The following is a 14,903-nucleotide window of genomic DNA, read 5'->3' as shown; positions in this document are numbered from 1 at the left end:
ACATCAGTCTCGGCGCCCCTTTCCCTTGCTCGCTGGCTCCTGATCAAAAATTCAGCCCCTCATTTCCGCCCCATTGAATGCGAAAGACCCCTGGCCCGAGCGGGCGCGCCCTGGGAGCGTTTGAACTTCGGCAGTTACCCGTTCTATGCACAGCGCACGTCCGCCTGGTCCGCCCATTGGCTGGCCTGCCTAGCAAACCCCGTGGAACAACCGTGGCCGCACCTCCCCATCACCGTGTTGACTGCCGAGGGTACGTGTCCCCCATAGCCTTCGGTTAAGAACGAGTCCCCTTACTTCATGTGTAAGCCAGCCGGATACTCGTACACGCTCTGTGGGACCACAATCAAGTTGTGGTCGACGCTGAAGGCGACAGTCGTCGCTGGTAACCGAGATGAATTGGCGCGACGTATCTGGATCATCTCTGAGCTGTTCTCGGCTGCTCGCTCGCCAACCCTCTGCCACAGTTGCTTAACTGGGTTGAACCGCGCTCTTTCGCTTGCCCATCCTACCGGATCGATGCATCACATCATAGCCATCTCCCAGTGACTTGCTGATGATATACGCCGCTAGCGCCTAACTGCATCTGTTACCTGACTCACTGATCTTTTACCCCACTGTCTGAATCCGCTACCTGAAGCGAAGTCCTCTGCTATACAAGCCAGGAAGGACTTCTTCGCGCGCGCACGATTACTACCCTGCTCCTATCGCAACGCTTACCCAACATGTCCTCTGCGGCGATCCTTGCCGACCTTTCCCATGATCGTGTGCTGGGCGTTTATCTCGTGGCTGCTACGTCGTCGTCGGCTCGTATATACGCGGCCGGCCCGTGCGCGTAGTCGTACGTCGCCATCTGCGCTTGCCGAACGACAGGAACCCTGGGAGAGACGGTCCCCCGTGACGTGCGAGTGCAGTCGATGTTCGAACTTCGGGTTGTGCGCCGCTTCGTGAAGCCCTGCAGTCCTTTTCTGGCTTCGACAGGCTCTTTCCGAGGTTCTCGCAGCGCTCGAGGTGCGCCCGATACCACGATGATTGCTACGAGGCATCACCGAATTGAACCGTGCCCGCCTCGATCGCTTCTTCATCCGTGGCCACGATGATGAGTCGCAGAACTCAGGCCGCCTTATCCCGGTGCTTATACTGGTGCTTACTGGCTCTCTACCCCTTGAGCGCTTGCAAAGGCGCCTGAAGCCTTCATCTCGAGCATCGCCTCATATTCCCAGACCTTCTTTCGAATGTACATCCAATACCATTGACTTTTGCTTCACTCCTTTATCTCCCTCTTGTGAAATATCCCTATGCACGCATCAGCACGCTCACCGTCTCCAACGCCCAACTATACCTCCACTTACCCGGCACCTCAGGCATCCACCCCGCCCGATACTTCGTAAAGAACTCCCCCTTCGGCGGCAGCGCGTCCGGCTCGTCTAAGCTTCCGTAGAACAAGTATACGTTTTCCCCTGCATGTTCGCCGTACTCGAGGATCCCCGACCCGCAATCGCCGCAAAATTCGCGCGTGAGGATGCTGCCTGAGCCGTTGTCTCCCTTGTGGATCTTGGGTGAGGCGGAGGTGGGAGTGAGGCGGAAGGCGGCGCGGGGGATTTTGGCGGTGACGCCGAAGGCGGAGCCGGTGAATTTCTGGCGTGTTGGGGTTAGTTGGGTGATTGGAAGTCGTTTGGTGATGGGATTTGGATAGAAGAGAGACGGGGGACAACTGTGAGGGTGGTGGCTCACCTTGCAATTCGGACAATGACAGATGCTCATGCGCGCTTCATCGGGGGATGCGAGATCGAGCTCGTAGCGGATCTTCTTGCAGAAGCAGCCGCCTTTGTGAACCGGCATACTGGTGTGTGCTGAGGTTGTGTAGAGGGTCAGTTTACCGGAATATAGGGAAGTAAGATGTTCGCAGCAGGCCGCTGCCTGCGTTCTGGACGTGCACGCGAAGATTGAGGAGTACATGGAGGCGTTGTCATACCTGACGTCGATGTTGGGCCCGACAAGTTCAACCGTGACTGTCACGCATGCGGCTCGGCAAGCGCCGGATCTCTGCTTCACTGCTGTTTCACAACAAGTGCGCGTACGATACTGCAATGAACAGATATCTCTACGTGTAGTTAGAAGAGACCACATTATCAGGCACATTATGTGGGTTCTTTGTGGGCCTTCAGAGCCTCCTCATCCTGTTCATGCCAGTGCCAGTGTTCGTTATCACTGTCATGTTCGAACAGTACCTCGGCATGAGCAATGCCAGTACCATACGCATCACGCATCCGCAACATCTTCGCCACCCAACCATCTTGCTTGGTCATGCAATATCGGAGACACATAACCCTCAAGCGCGGTAGCAAAGGTGTTCCCTTTCCATCGGGCGTGAGGAGCGAGATCGTCCGCTCAGTGATATTGCAGGAGCGTAAACCCACATAGAGCCTAGTGACAGCCGACATTTGGGGTAGGCAGAGGCAAGCAACGAGCGTGGACTCGTCCATGCCGTAGGCTTCCAAATCAAGGGACTCCAGTCGACCATCTCGAATACGGCCCAAAAAGTCGAGCAGAACGCTGGAATCGAGGAAAGGCCAGTCATCACGAGGTCGGGCATAGATGGTGTCCAGAGAGAGGTATCGCAGGTTGGGAAGGGTAACGATAGAGAAAACGCTATCCAAAGGCCCGCCGTTCTCAGGCGCCTCCACAAGAAGCGTTTGCATGAATTCGTGACATATAGGAGAAAGCCTGAGCGCAGATGCGCTTATGGAAGTTGAACTCAGACTACGTATACTCGCGTGTAGTTTTCTTAGCGCCGGCGAGAAACACAAAATCTGTATAAACTCGAACTCAGTGATTATGCCGCTGCGGAGCTCGATGCACGAGAGTATCTTCCAAAAGGAGTCGGAAGGTGCGCTTTTGAGAAGTTGTCTGACGAAACCTCCGGTGGGAGCATAGGCGCAACGAAGTACGCGCAGCGAATCTGTCGAGTAAAGGGACGCGATACGCAGCATATCGTCAACATGAACGCTGGCTTTGATGTGGACACTCAGGATTTCCAGCGAAAAGGGGACACCCTGAGGGAGAGGCAGCATTTCAAGACTCGATTGTCTTCCGATAAATATTCTGAGTTCCCTGATATGCGTAAGATTATTCAAGATGGATTGAAGCACACATTGACACGTTTGAGGGGCACATAGCATTTCTGTATTCCTGTCGACCTGGAATGGCCTTCCCCATTGACTGCTGACCCGATAAGTGATCAATACATCGCCACGGGAGCGTCGCAGGTAGAGCTCCGCAAGTTCGCGCTGATCACGATCACTCAGACACATCCGAAGATTGAACTTCCTCCAAAGATGAGGAAGATCAACAATTATGGCGCGCCAAAGAGAGCAGACATGGGCTATTGTGAGTGGCACAAATTAGGCGGGCTCGTATGCAGTGCGAGAACCGGAACAGCTGTATGTGAAAATGAGGATGAGAATCTCTGTCGGCAGGTCATTGATCGATGGGCCGCAGGTGAGGTTGCTGAGTTGAGCTGAGAGAGGCGTGTTCGATGAAGTCGGCGAGCACTGATAGCGGGTCCCCTCACATTCTTCGTCGCTCAGGCACCTGCACTCGTCCGGTGAGGGAGTGCTGAGGCGCCGCGAAAGAACTAGACGATCTTCGCGACCACTGGAGTCCCTCAAGCGACGGCTCAGACTGAGTGTGCACCGTCCGACGGCAGAAGGGCTTTTCTGTATGAAAGTTTGGCTCCTCTAAAAATGGATGCGACGTCGGAAGACGAACTCCAGTTGGCGACCGACGCCTTGGGTAAAGTTTCTTGACGGCCGTTGTCAGTTTGTTGAGCCAGCCAGGACGCTCGTCGTTGAAGTATTTCTTCTCTCTCATGGTCCGAGAAGAGAGGGGGTGAAAGTCGGATAGGTGAGCTAGCGCAGCTACGCCATTTTTATACCTCCGCGGGCATTTGTGGCGCGCGCTTTTGTCGAGGCTTGCCATTTTCTCTGGATTGCAAGAAGCGCTGCGGATGGACCTTGTTGATTGCTTCGCGAAGCCCTTCCGAAGATTTGACTCTCAGGGCCGAAGTAATGGACCGCAGGGCAGAGGTGGAAGAAGACCAGCTGCGTGATGGTGGGCTCTGCAAAGAGTGGAGGCTGTGGTCAGCTTGTTGGACCTGCCAGGGCGCCCTCTGGGAGAGTGTTTCCTGTCACTCATGGCCCAGAAGTAGTCGCGTACAGAAGTGATTAGGTGAAGGTCGGATACACGAGCTCGAGCAGCTGCGCCTTACTTATACCCCTGTTGGCATTTGTGGCATGCGCTATTGTCGGGGCTCGCCATGACCTCCGGTATTGTAGGAAGCTCTGCGGCTGGACCGTCGTTGCTATTCCATTCCATAGATCCTGGTCCGATCTCCGGATTACCGTGCCGGAGTTCTCAGGCAGGGGGAGGAGGAGATGGTTGCCGCGGTCAAGTTCCCCGCGGAAGACCCGGACCGTGTCCGGCGTTCGATCATGCGCGCAAGCACCGACAAACATATCGCTCCTTGTCGCCGGCGTCCGCGACCGACGTGATGCCCGTTCTCAAAGCCCCTCGGATATCCCTCGCGAACTTGCGCCCGGCTCAAGGCTCGCAGCATGCGGTACGCTTGGCCCACCCATGTTCCAACGAAGTCGAAACTGACCCTCCGACTAGCAAAAACGCGTAGGTCGCGGAGAGGGCTCACGCCACGGCCGTACCGCCGGTCGCGGTAACAATGGTCAGAAGTCGCGCTCCGGCACCGGTCTGAAGCCCATGTTTGAGGGCGGTCAGACCACTATCGTGAAGCGCTTCCCGAAGCACGGCTTCTTCAACTTGTGCGTGGTCTGTTACATGGACGGTGCACTATTCTGACGGAAGTATGCAGCACTGGGAAGACCTACGCGCCGGTCAACTTGGACCGTATCCAGCATTGGATAGACCAGGGCCGACTGACGTCGTCGCCGGAGAAACCGATCACTGCGCGCGAGCTCGTGCAGAGCGGCTGCGTTCACGGAGCGCACGAGGGCGTGAAGATTTTGGGCGACGTGCGTCTTATACTACTCCAATCGGTGCAACCGCTAATCCTTGGCTCTGTAGGGCCTGGCACATTTCAAAACTCCCATTTACATTACCCCTTCACGCGCATCCAAGAGCGCCATTCGCGCCATTGAGGCAGCTGGCGGCAAGGTGGTTTGCAAGTACTATAATGCCCTGTCCTTGCGCAACTGCGTTAGGGGTGTCACTGACAAGGTGGAGGCAGCGCCGACAAGACGGGAGGACATCAGTGCGTCTCATGCCCAATATCCATTACTCCTGACTGACGCGCTCTTTCTCAGTGTGGTACACCGAGTACAACAACCGCGGTTACATCGCTCCTCGCACCTTGAAGCTCTTAGGAGACCAGCCTTTTGTTGAGGAGCGATGGAAGGTTCTGTCGGAGGAGCTGAACAAGTTCAGGCAACCCGGGAAGGGCCTCCGGAAGGACAAGAAGCTGTAGACGTGCCTTTCCCTCCTTTACCTGTGACGCAGCCGTGCATATACATACCGGCAATCTATATCCTCGCTCTTCTACCATAGCGCTTGTCAGCTCGACTCTGCTTCGAGCCGAAAGTGTCAATATGTCTGGACAAGCAAGACCAAATATGCGCTCGGACAACGCCGCGTCACGTTGTTGTCCTTTTCTGTCAACAATGGCCAACCCATTTCGTGATACAAAGGGATTACTGCATGCTGCAACTACGGCCGACGATGTACTTATATGTGCGCTCTCTTGAGGAATCGCACACAACTTACCTTCGTCCTCTAGCAGGAATCATGGGCTTGATCTCGACGCTTCGCCGTGCGCTCCGTTGCGTTGCTCAGAGGCTTAGGCGTAGGCCGCCGCATGAGGCGCGTGGCTCGTTGATTACTTTGGGATCTGCAAAGCTGACGGATACTATGTTGCAGCTTGATCCGCAGTCCTTGGTTGGCGAAGACAAGTCTGCGTTTCCGAACATGCGCTGGCCCTTGTCGGCGCGCACTCGTCTCGAGTCACCTTGCTCAATAACCGTTGACTCCGGGAATGCTCTGGTCGAGGGTCAATTGCCATCGGGAAATTTCATCAATCGCCTGCCGACTGAACTTCTCTCCCTCGTATTCCTCGCGAGCGCATACGAGCCAAACGGCAGACCACACCTCGACCTGCACTTCGTCCCTCTGATTCTCACGCACGTCTGTGCGCGCTGGCGCGCAATCGCAGTGAATATGCCCCCACTTTGGCATCGATTCGATCTGCGGCCTTGCTTAGAGAAGGGCTGTGCCCGCGAGCTCGCCGATACCTGCGCAGAGCGCGCTAAAGCCATTGGCCTGGACATCTCGTATCACGAACTCTCCTTCAACGAGTCTGACGGTTCGTGGTACGATGGCACTACGAGGCTTCCCCCAGAGGTCGAATTTTGCGACTGCTTGATGTACTTCATCATTGAGTATATCGACTAGATCAGAGATTTGGATATCTCTGTCGGGGAGCAGTCGATATCGCGATTTGCGATCCAAGTTCACGATCCAGCTTCCGCACTGGAGAGACTCCGCGTGACCTTCCTCTGCGATCTTTCGAACCCCGGGATTCTAGCCAATCTCTATTCTGGACCAAACCTTACGGACCTTTCTTTGAACGCCAACGAGCGTGGCAAGAACTTTCCGCATCTAGTGGAATGCCCGCGGGATGTGCCATGGCACCAGCTTGTTAACCTCGAACTTCGTGCGTGTCCGATCACGCAGGCGATGTTCATGGATATCTTGGGAAGCGAATCCTCGCTGCAGCGCGTATCCACGCAAGTGCATTGCCAGATACCTGCAACGGCGCAGGATCGTCGTCCCATTCGGCACGACGCCTTGCAGAGCTTGACGCTTGAAGGCGACGGCCCACTTGACAGCATTTTCTCGGGATATTCATTCCCGTCTTTACGCAGCCTGGTGTTGCAGTCTACGACCTCTCCAGGGGACCATCCCGCTGGGTGGCCCTTTTTACAGCCCGGCCTGCTATCGCGAATCGTGGAACAGGCTCGATTGGGGTTGGAGACGCTCCGCCTTGATATGTGTGGCACAGTAGACGAGTCGATGCTCATCGCTTGTCTGAAGCTGCCCACCATGTCGACGCTGCTCAAGTTGTCGTTACGTGCATATTGGCCCATGTTTACCGAACGGTTCATTCATCTACTAAACCCGACCACGAACGATGGCCTCTTATTGCCTCGTCTCGAGCGTCTTGTGTTGGAGTACTGCGCTACAAGGGACGGCGTGGTCGCAGATATGTTGCAAGCGAGGAGAGCGATGGCCGGGAAGCTGAGATACGTCTGGGTGCTGTATGGAGACGGGCGACACCCTCTGGACAAAGAGGCGGCTTATCAATTTCGGGGCTTCACGTAAGTGTTATGCACGCATACTGTACATATCGCTCCGGCCCCTGTCAAGAACATCAAGTATGCTTTTCGTGCACTTTAGTAAAAACTTTGAAAGACCCGGTGAGAAATAGTATCTGCGCCGGGAACTCACATCCGCGCACAAACAAGAACAAATGCACGCTAGGACAACGCCGAGCCATGTTTCTTCCTTTTTCGTCAACAATGGATGCAACCCTAACCGCGATACAAAGGGAATACTGCATTCTGACACAATGGTCGGCGACGTACTTATGTACTTCTCCTCGCTTGACTCCAATTCGATCGTACTTTCGTCCTTGAGTTGGAATCATGGGCCTTTTCTCGACGCCTCGCCGCGCGTTCCGCCGTGCTGCTCAGAGGCTTGGGCGCAGGGCGCCACACGAGGTGCGTGGCTCACTCGCTGCTTATGATATCACCGCGCTAAAACATGCTATGCAACAGCTACATCAGCAATCCTGTGTTGGCGAACATTCCCCGGCCTGGCCCTCGGCAGAGGACTTTGATGATCATGATGCTCTACGCAAGGACCCCATGCCATCGGGAAATTGGCTCTCTATCTGCCCGCGGGTCCCTCGAATCTTTCTTCCCGCTGGCACCCTCTATATGCCGCCCATTGACCGCCTGCCAACCGAGCTCCTCTGCCTTATATTTATCCTCAGCGCGCACGATCCCTATGAAAGACCATACCTTAACAGAACTTTCGTTCCCTTCAAGCTCACGCACGTCTGCAAGCTCTGGCGCGACATTGCAGTAGACATGCCGCCACTCTGGCAGCGCTTTGAGCTGCGGCCGTGTGTGGAGAAGGGCAGCCACCGCGAGCTCGCCAAGATCTGCGCGGAGCGCGCCAGTGGCTTAGGACTGGTCGTTGCATACCACGAACTCTCTGTCGACGAATATGACGGGTCGTGGTTCAACGACCATACTGGGCTCCCCCGCGACATCGATTTCTGCGACTGCCCGATGGACTTCATCATCGAGTATATCGACCAGATTAAATATCTGGACATCTCTATCGGCGAGAACTCTATTCTCCGACTTGTCGACGAAGTGGACGGTCCTGTCCCCAAACTGGAAAGATTGAGCATGACCTTCTACTGCGATCTTCCGGACCCCGAGATTCTGGCGAATCTCTATTCGGGACCCAAGTTAGTGGACCTTTTCTGGAGCGCCAACGAGTGCGGAAGGGATGTTCCTCATATGGTGGAATGTCCGGATGCTCCCTGGCGCCAGCTTGTCGAACTCGAACTGCTTGACTGTCCGCTCACCCTGGACATGTTCATGGACATTCTGGAAGACGCGCCCTTGCTGCAGCGCGTGTTTACGCAGGTGGACTGTCAAAGCCCTGTGACGATACAGAATCAAGGTCCCATTCGTCATGACGCGCTGCGAGACTTGACGGTGAAAGGCGACGGCCCACTCGACGTCGTATTCTCCGCCTACTCGTTTCCGGCGTTGCGCAAGCTCGCCCTGTGGGGCATCAAGTCTCCTTACGACCCCGACCCCCCTGGGTGGCCATTTTGGCAACCTGACCTTCTTCTGCAGGTCGTGGGGCAGGCGGAGCGTGGGTTAGAGCGGCTACACCTTGATGCGTGTGGCACTATCAACGAGTCGATGCTCATTGACTGCCTGCGGCTACCTCAGATGTCGACACTCCTCAAGCTCACGATTTCGACAACTGAGCCGGTCATTACTCAGCGGCTTATCACTTTGTTCGACCCAGCTACAAGCGACTCTGTCTTGTTGCCTAGCCTGGAGCAGCTGATTTTGGAAGGGTGTGCGACGGAAGACGGCGTCATCGCAGAGATGTTGTTGGCAAGGAGGGCAAAGACTGATAAACTTCGTTATGTGTTGGTCGACTACGACTCAGGCACTTGGGCTTACCCGCGGCTACGCGATGAGGAGGTAATCGAGGAGTTCTTTGAGCCTTACTAAGGTCGTTCACGATCATACAGCGGCCATATACTACGTACACGTACTCTGTGACTACACATTTACTACTACTTTCCAACTCGTCCCTCGTAGAATCTGAAGGAGGGAATCTCTCAGCTCAAGAGATGCCCTCTTGGGTAGAGGCGCATTCTTCGAGGCAATAAGAACAGAGCCTTTCGATTGAAATGTACCCTTCTTCCTGTAGATGTCGAAAAAACGTTCATATCGGCGCGCATCCACCGCAAAAAGATGTTCTGGCTGGGACGAGCCGTATTGCACCTCTAGTCGCGTCAGCTTCAGCACCCTAAGTCCTTTCAGCAAAGGTGTAATGGGAACCTCTGTCCTCAAGATTGTGAGCCTCTTAAGGTTCAACGCGTGGACCTCCATTGGCCACTCCTTTCGGTAATCACTGCTGTTGACCAAGTGCCCGATCTCCAGCGAGGAAATGTTCGTCGCGTGCCATAAGAAGGGAAAACATTGTGGCGAGGTCATCGGTGCCCGAATTTGGACGTCAACAAGGTCCAACCAAGAGTATCTCCGTGTCAAGCGGCCTGAGACGCAAAGGCCGTCGGTACGACTGACATCCAGCCGTTCCTCTTCGTCGATGCTGATGTGTCGGTAATTGCCGACCTCTGCACTGGTCGCGGCAGAGGAAGGAGCGAAGCTCACTCCGCGCCAAAGTCGGGGCAGTTGCGCAATCCTTTGAGGTTTAGGCTGGGGGCGGGTAGTTGGCGAGGTCGAAGCGCCGCTGAGCCCACCGTTATAAGACCGAGACTGCTCCTGCGCACGATGGCCCGTGGGTTCGACGAAGCGAGAGCGGCCGTTATCGCTGCGACGCTTGAGAGGTTTGCGAGAGGCTCTCTGGGGCTCGGGCGCTGGTCGACGTCCACCACTCCCCGAAGCGACGTGAGGAGCCGACCCGAAGTACACCCCGGACCGCAAGATGGATGGATTTGCACCACTCAGGGCGGCAGGTCGTCTACCGCTTCGAGGCAAACGGTCGGCAAGAAGAGGGTCACGGCGAGTCGTTGACCGACGTTGGCCGCCTCGCTCTTCACCGGTGTAACGTTGCGAAGTCGGAGCTGGCTCGGAAGCGCGAGAACGAGCATTGCCACGAAGTGGGCGGGGCGCCGTGTTCGAGGATCCAACATGCGCAGGCACACCGCTCGTACTCTGGCAGTCTCTCGTAGAAAGACGTGCAGGGCTCTGTCGTTTTGTTTCGGCCGGTGAGACATGAAAAGCATTTCGAGCGGTTGCTGTCACACCGCCCTGAGGCGCACGGCCAGTACGACGCTCGGACCGGTCCTTCTGAAGTCGCCGTCGTATACGAGAAGCCGAATTTTCAGGAGGGTTGGGAGGCTGCTGCAGATCATGAGGTCGAAGGCGCTCCACCGATGCTTTTTTACGACATTTAAGACCTGCTGGGGTGTAGCGGTCGGGTTCATCAAGCGCTTGATACTCGTCAATGTTCAATGGATTATGATTCGCGTAAGAGGCTGTTCTCGGGCTGCGAGGCCTCGGCTTGTGGAAGAGGTGGCGCTGTTCATGTTCAGCATATGTTGCTCACACAATCGCAAGGCATACACACCATGAAATTCTTCAGTGAGTGCGCCATAATGGAATCCAGACGCCTCGAGCTCGACGGGATGGGAAGTATGATAGATATTGCTATCGGACATCCGTGAGCCAACGACGCTACCTGAGAGCGTAGGTCGCTCACAAATGCAGAGACGGGTGAGCAGAAAGCGCGAGGTATGAATTATCTCGGATACGGTCACAAAGTGGGCAGGGAAGTCTGTACGCAGAGACGCTGCGCTGCTCGGGGATGAAAGAAGAGAAGGCACGGTGACGGAACGTACCTTCACAGCTGGCTTTTAAATCTTCCATTTCCTAACATGTGTTGAAGGCGCGGAGGGCGTCGACCATCGGCGTGGGTAAAATTATGTATGGCCCAAGTCAGCTCACAGGTCAGTGCAATAGAACGTCGCGGAAGGTAGAGAAGCTCGCCAGCCGCCATCCGTGCGTGCTTTTAGCAGTCCCCATAAAGTCTCGATACGGATTGAGGGACGTGTAGCCCATATCTCGGCGACCAAGCTAGAAAAACAGTACACTCAGCTCACCCGGAGGCATCTTGACCGTCTTCTTTCGCAATGAACAGACACTAGCTCTTGCTGCATAGTCAGACCGTGGGTCAAGGATCTGTGCAATAGCCCATAGTGACATGCCTCCGTGCTTCGCAGTTGAGCGAGAGGGTCCGTCGGTCGCAATTGTCAGTGCCAGCCTATTCAACGCGCCGGGCATGGAGGTCTTCCGGAAGTCGGCCAGCTCTCGCAATGTATACATAAGCCTGAGCCAGCCCGGATGGTAATAGATGCGAGAGGGCCAGTTAGTGCCTCAGAAGCGCCGCTTGCCTGCTGAAGGTTACAGGTTGAACGTTGAGATCTGAGATCGAACTGCGTGATTCCGTCCGAAGATCCAGGCTCCTCCCCAACCAGCCAGGCAGGGAGGGTGCGAAGACTGAGGGAGAGGGAAACAAAGGGAAGAGCGACGCACGTAGAGTAGCGCTACGTACAGGACCTGTCAACCTAAAACACCCAACCAATTCCACCCTCACCTGGCCGGCTGGACGAACACATATACAAACAAACGGTCCGATGCATCCGAACTCCCCGCGCGGCGAGTGTTGACGGCACATTCCCCTTTCCTGAGAATCTTGCACCGATCAGACAGGCGCCTCTTCAGCCCCATAAAACAGTATCACTTCAGTATCTGCGGTAATCAGCAAACCAGAGCGAAGGGGATCGAGGGGATATCTCAAGGGACGAGGCGGCGCATAAATCAAGCACGCGGGAGAGACGAAGGTGGAGCAAAAGGGACGCATGGGCAGGAGCAGTGCGGTGAGTCCCACGCAGACTGTACTTACATATCTCATTGTGCAGATATTTGCACGTCCTGAATCGGGGGAGCCCTTGAACAACTAACACGCCTCAATATCACGCCTCGTCGTGTATACCCCTCCTCCGTTTCATTTTTCCCTCCACCCGCCCTCATGCGCTGTGTCAAGCACCCCCTGAGCACGTCGGTGCCCCATCGCTCCCCCCACATAGCCAGCAAGCGTGGCATTGCATGTCAGAATGTCAACAGCGTTCTGCGCACCCGCGAAGACACGTCGACGAGATATGCCACGCACGCGAAGTCAAGACGCTCTCGCAGTCATTCTGTACATGGATCGTGTAGATGAGGAGGTGCGAGCTCGCTGGCTATGCGATGCTGTAGGCGATGTACGCCCTGCACGGCGCACACGCTGTCCGCCCTTTGCGATCGGTTTTTGCTGGCCCTTCGCCTGCATTCGGACTGCGTATACCCCGTGAGCCCCCCCTCTTTTTCCATCGACCCCTACTGTTACTTCGTACTTCTCTACCGCACCTGTATTCCCAGCACATTAGGGTCGTTCAAACATGGCGGAATTTCGCGAAAAGGAAAAATTCGGCTCTTTCGAACAGAACTTTTGGCGCGGGATTTGGCCTTTTCGAGTGATTTTTCGCGAGAAAAGGAAGAATTCGATTATTAGAGCGCGTCTGCCTAGGATTTTTAGGCCCTATATCAAATTCAACGTCGAGTAGGATTGTCCATAAAATCTTTGAGAACGCGTGAAATCTCTCGAAGGCCCCAAAGAATTTCCACCTCGAAATGACAACAAGACCCACGGTGGGTCTCTCCCGCTTGCGCCCCGCAAAGAGAAACGCTCTCTTGTCCTCCAGCTCACTCAGGTAGGTGAGCGACGCCTGTGTTGACCCAACCCACCACGCTTCGGGAGCGCATGAGGGATACGAGACGCTATAGAGCATGTTCAGCGCTGACCTCGCCGCTAAGATTTTCTCCGAATACTATGAGATCATCGTGGACATCATTGTGTTTCCTACAGGATTTTCGTGAAAAAACATTGCTTTTTCTGTAACTTTCGTGTAAAATCCTAGGCAGATGCGCTCTATTCTGAACAGAGGTTTGAACACAGAGGAAGGACATGTGGCTGTGTCGAACAGGATTCTCGCCCGTTTTCCCCGCCAAACGGTACCTTTTTCAGATTTTTCCCTTTGCGCACAGGAAAAATACGAAGACACGAAACGAGCTTTGAGGGACCCTATTGTCTACCTAAATTCAATTCTGATAAAATAGTTAGGTGGGGGACCCACGATAGCTCACGCAGGGGCTTACAGCGCGCCTTCGGCGCGCTGGCCGCGCCACGGCCCGACGGCCCGCGCCATACGCCACCGCCGCTTGAAAGGCAGCTCAGGACGTCGAGCGCTGTCCTTAGGTCACAAGATGTACTTGCCATTAGAGCGCGTCTGCCTAGGATTTTTAGGCCTTATTTCAAATTCAACGTCGAGCAGGATTGTCCATAAAATCTTTGAGAACGCGTGAAATCTTTCGAAGTCCCCAAAGGATTTCCACCTCGAAATGACATCAAGACCCACGGTGGGTCTCTCCCGCTCGCGCCCCGCAACGAGAAACGCGCTCTTGTCCTCCAAATCGCTCAGGCAGGTGAGCAGCCTCTGTGTGGACCCATCCCACCACGCTTCAGGGGCGCATAAGGGATACGAGGCGCTATAGAGCATGTTCAGCGAAGACCTCGTCGCTAAGATATTCTCCGAATACTATGAGATCATCGTGGATATCATTGTGCTTCCTACAGGATTTTCGTGAAAAAACATTGCTTTTTCTGTAACTTTCGTGTAAAATCCTAGGCAGACGCGCTCTATTGTCTACCTACAGTGCATACGAGCATGACGTCGTTCACCGCTCCCAACAGCGCTCAAGATGGAGAGCTCTGCTCATCGTTCATGCTCAAAGAGAGGCCCGACGCTGCACGGTAACGCGACGTTCGAATTTTCTCACGAAAATAGGTATGCGTGTGCATAGCAGGGTACGGAGTACTCTTGCAAAGTTTCAAACAGATTTGCGAAGAGAGGCGCGCGCTGCGCGCGCCAGAGCTCGCGGAGCTCTTTTCGAGTAATACCCGGAAAAAGATTTGTACTTGTTTACACGGCAAATCTAGGGCAGCCATCACGAACTCACGATTGCTCACGCTTCCCCTGCCTCGTACCTCGGCGGGGCCCCTGCGTGAGCAATAACATGTCTCTGAGGCGCCCCTTCGACTTTGCCGTCACTCCTTGCCTCTCATCTGTTAGAAAATTATGACAACCTTTCTTCTCATTGACGATTCTGCTCCGTGTTCAAAACTATCCTGAGCGCGTCGTGTTTAACGAGAGACGCGCTCGACAGCCAATTGCTCGCGCTGCGTTGCACCGTGCGCGGAGTTCGGATGCATCGGACCGTTTGTTTGTATATGTGTTCGTCCAGCCGGCCAAGGCAGGTGAGGGTGGAATTGGTTGGGTGTTTTAGGTTGACAGGTCCTGTACGTAGCACTACTCTACGTGCGTCGCTCTTCCCTTTGTTTCCCTCTCCCTCAGTCTTCGCACCCTCCCTGCCTGGCCGGTTGGGGAGGAGCCTGCCGAAGATCGGACTTTGCCGTAGCACGTGTTATCCGAACTCACT

The 14,903-nt window shown here is 55.0% G+C and overlaps 9 protein-coding genes across 9 annotated transcripts; 5 read left to right on the top strand and 4 right to left on the bottom strand.

Annotated features, from left to right (window-relative positions):
- Positions 1-1,126: 1,126 nt before the first annotated feature.
- On the bottom strand, positions 1,127-1,954 carry SCHCODRAFT_02623995 (uncharacterized protein). Its single transcript, XM_003036814.2, has 3 exons — positions 1,732-1,954; positions 1,350-1,635; positions 1,127-1,293 (listed from the first exon to the last, which is right to left on the bottom strand). The coding sequence occupies exons 1-3, from the start codon at positions 1,837-1,839 to the stop codon at positions 1,262-1,264; spliced, it is 426 nt and encodes a 141-aa protein (XP_003036860.1). The 5' UTR covers positions 1,840-1,954; the 3' UTR covers positions 1,127-1,261.
- Positions 1,955-2,138: 184 nt separating this feature from the next.
- On the bottom strand, positions 2,139-2,699 carry SCHCODRAFT_01080547 (uncharacterized protein; the record flags this gene model as incomplete). The annotated part of the gene is made up of 1 exon (XM_003036813.2): positions 2,139-2,699. The coding sequence occupies one exon, from the start codon at positions 2,697-2,699 to the stop codon at positions 2,139-2,141; it is 561 nt and encodes a 186-aa protein (XP_003036859.1).
- Positions 2,700-3,777: 1,078 nt separating this feature from the next.
- Positions 3,778-4,401, top strand: SCHCODRAFT_02623990 (uncharacterized protein). Its single transcript, XM_050345214.1, has one exon. The coding sequence runs from the start codon at positions 4,068-4,070 to the stop codon at positions 4,221-4,223; it is 156 nt and encodes a 51-aa protein (XP_050200717.1). The 5' UTR covers positions 3,778-4,067; the 3' UTR covers positions 4,224-4,401.
- A 130-nt stretch (positions 4,402-4,531) lies between these two features.
- On the top strand, positions 4,532-5,634 carry SCHCODRAFT_02623987 (ribosomal protein L15). Its single transcript, XM_003038180.2, has 5 exons — positions 4,532-4,618; positions 4,672-4,832; positions 4,883-5,042; positions 5,095-5,281; positions 5,334-5,634. The coding sequence occupies exons 1-5, from the start codon at positions 4,550-4,552 to the stop codon at positions 5,492-5,494; spliced, it is 738 nt and encodes a 245-aa protein (XP_003038226.2). The 5' UTR covers positions 4,532-4,549; the 3' UTR covers positions 5,495-5,634.
- A 177-nt stretch (positions 5,635-5,811) lies between these two features.
- SCHCODRAFT_01336280 (uncharacterized protein) lies at positions 5,812-6,508 on the top strand (the record flags this gene model as incomplete). Its single annotated transcript, XM_003038179.3, has 1 exon — positions 5,812-6,508. The coding sequence occupies one exon, from the start codon at positions 5,812-5,814 to the stop codon at positions 6,472-6,474; it is 663 nt and encodes a 220-aa protein (XP_003038225.1). The 3' UTR covers positions 6,475-6,508.
- A 475-nt stretch (positions 6,509-6,983) lies between these two features.
- SCHCODRAFT_02623985 (uncharacterized protein) lies at positions 6,984-7,470 on the top strand. The gene has a single exon (XM_050345213.1). The coding sequence runs from the start codon at positions 7,126-7,128 to the stop codon at positions 7,402-7,404; it is 279 nt and encodes a 92-aa protein (XP_050200716.1). The 5' UTR covers positions 6,984-7,125; the 3' UTR covers positions 7,405-7,470.
- Positions 7,471-7,608: 138 nt separating this feature from the next.
- SCHCODRAFT_02540453 (uncharacterized protein) lies at positions 7,609-9,538 on the top strand. The gene is made up of 2 exons (XM_050343608.1): positions 7,609-7,802; positions 7,860-9,538. The coding sequence occupies exons 1-2, from the start codon at positions 7,728-7,730 to the stop codon at positions 9,348-9,350; spliced, it is 1,566 nt and encodes a 521-aa protein (XP_050200715.1). The 5' UTR covers positions 7,609-7,727; the 3' UTR covers positions 9,351-9,538.
- SCHCODRAFT_02731257 (uncharacterized protein) lies at positions 9,402-11,234 on the bottom strand (the record flags this gene model as incomplete). Its single annotated transcript, XM_003036812.2, has 4 exons — positions 9,402-10,886; positions 10,936-11,015; positions 11,068-11,142; positions 11,207-11,234. The coding sequence occupies 4 exons, from the start codon at positions 11,232-11,234 to the stop codon at positions 9,402-9,404; spliced, it is 1,668 nt and encodes a 555-aa protein (XP_003036858.1).
- A 1,021-nt stretch (positions 11,235-12,255) lies between these two features.
- On the bottom strand, positions 12,256-12,487 carry SCHCODRAFT_02623981 (uncharacterized protein). Its single transcript, XM_050345212.1, has one exon. The coding sequence runs from the start codon at positions 12,468-12,470 to the stop codon at positions 12,276-12,278; it is 195 nt and encodes a 64-aa protein (XP_050200714.1). The 5' UTR covers positions 12,471-12,487; the 3' UTR covers positions 12,256-12,275.
- Between the last annotated feature and the right edge of the window lie 2,416 nt (positions 12,488-14,903).

Source organism: Schizophyllum commune, assembly GCF_000143185.2.
Source record: "Schizophyllum commune H4-8 unplaced genomic scaffold SCHCOscaffold_5, whole genome shotgun sequence".
Lineage (NCBI taxonomy): Eukaryota > Fungi > Basidiomycota > Agaricomycetes > Agaricales > Schizophyllaceae > Schizophyllum > Schizophyllum commune.
Note: the sequence above shows the minus strand (reverse complement) of the source record. Positions and strands in the feature narration are given on the sequence as shown.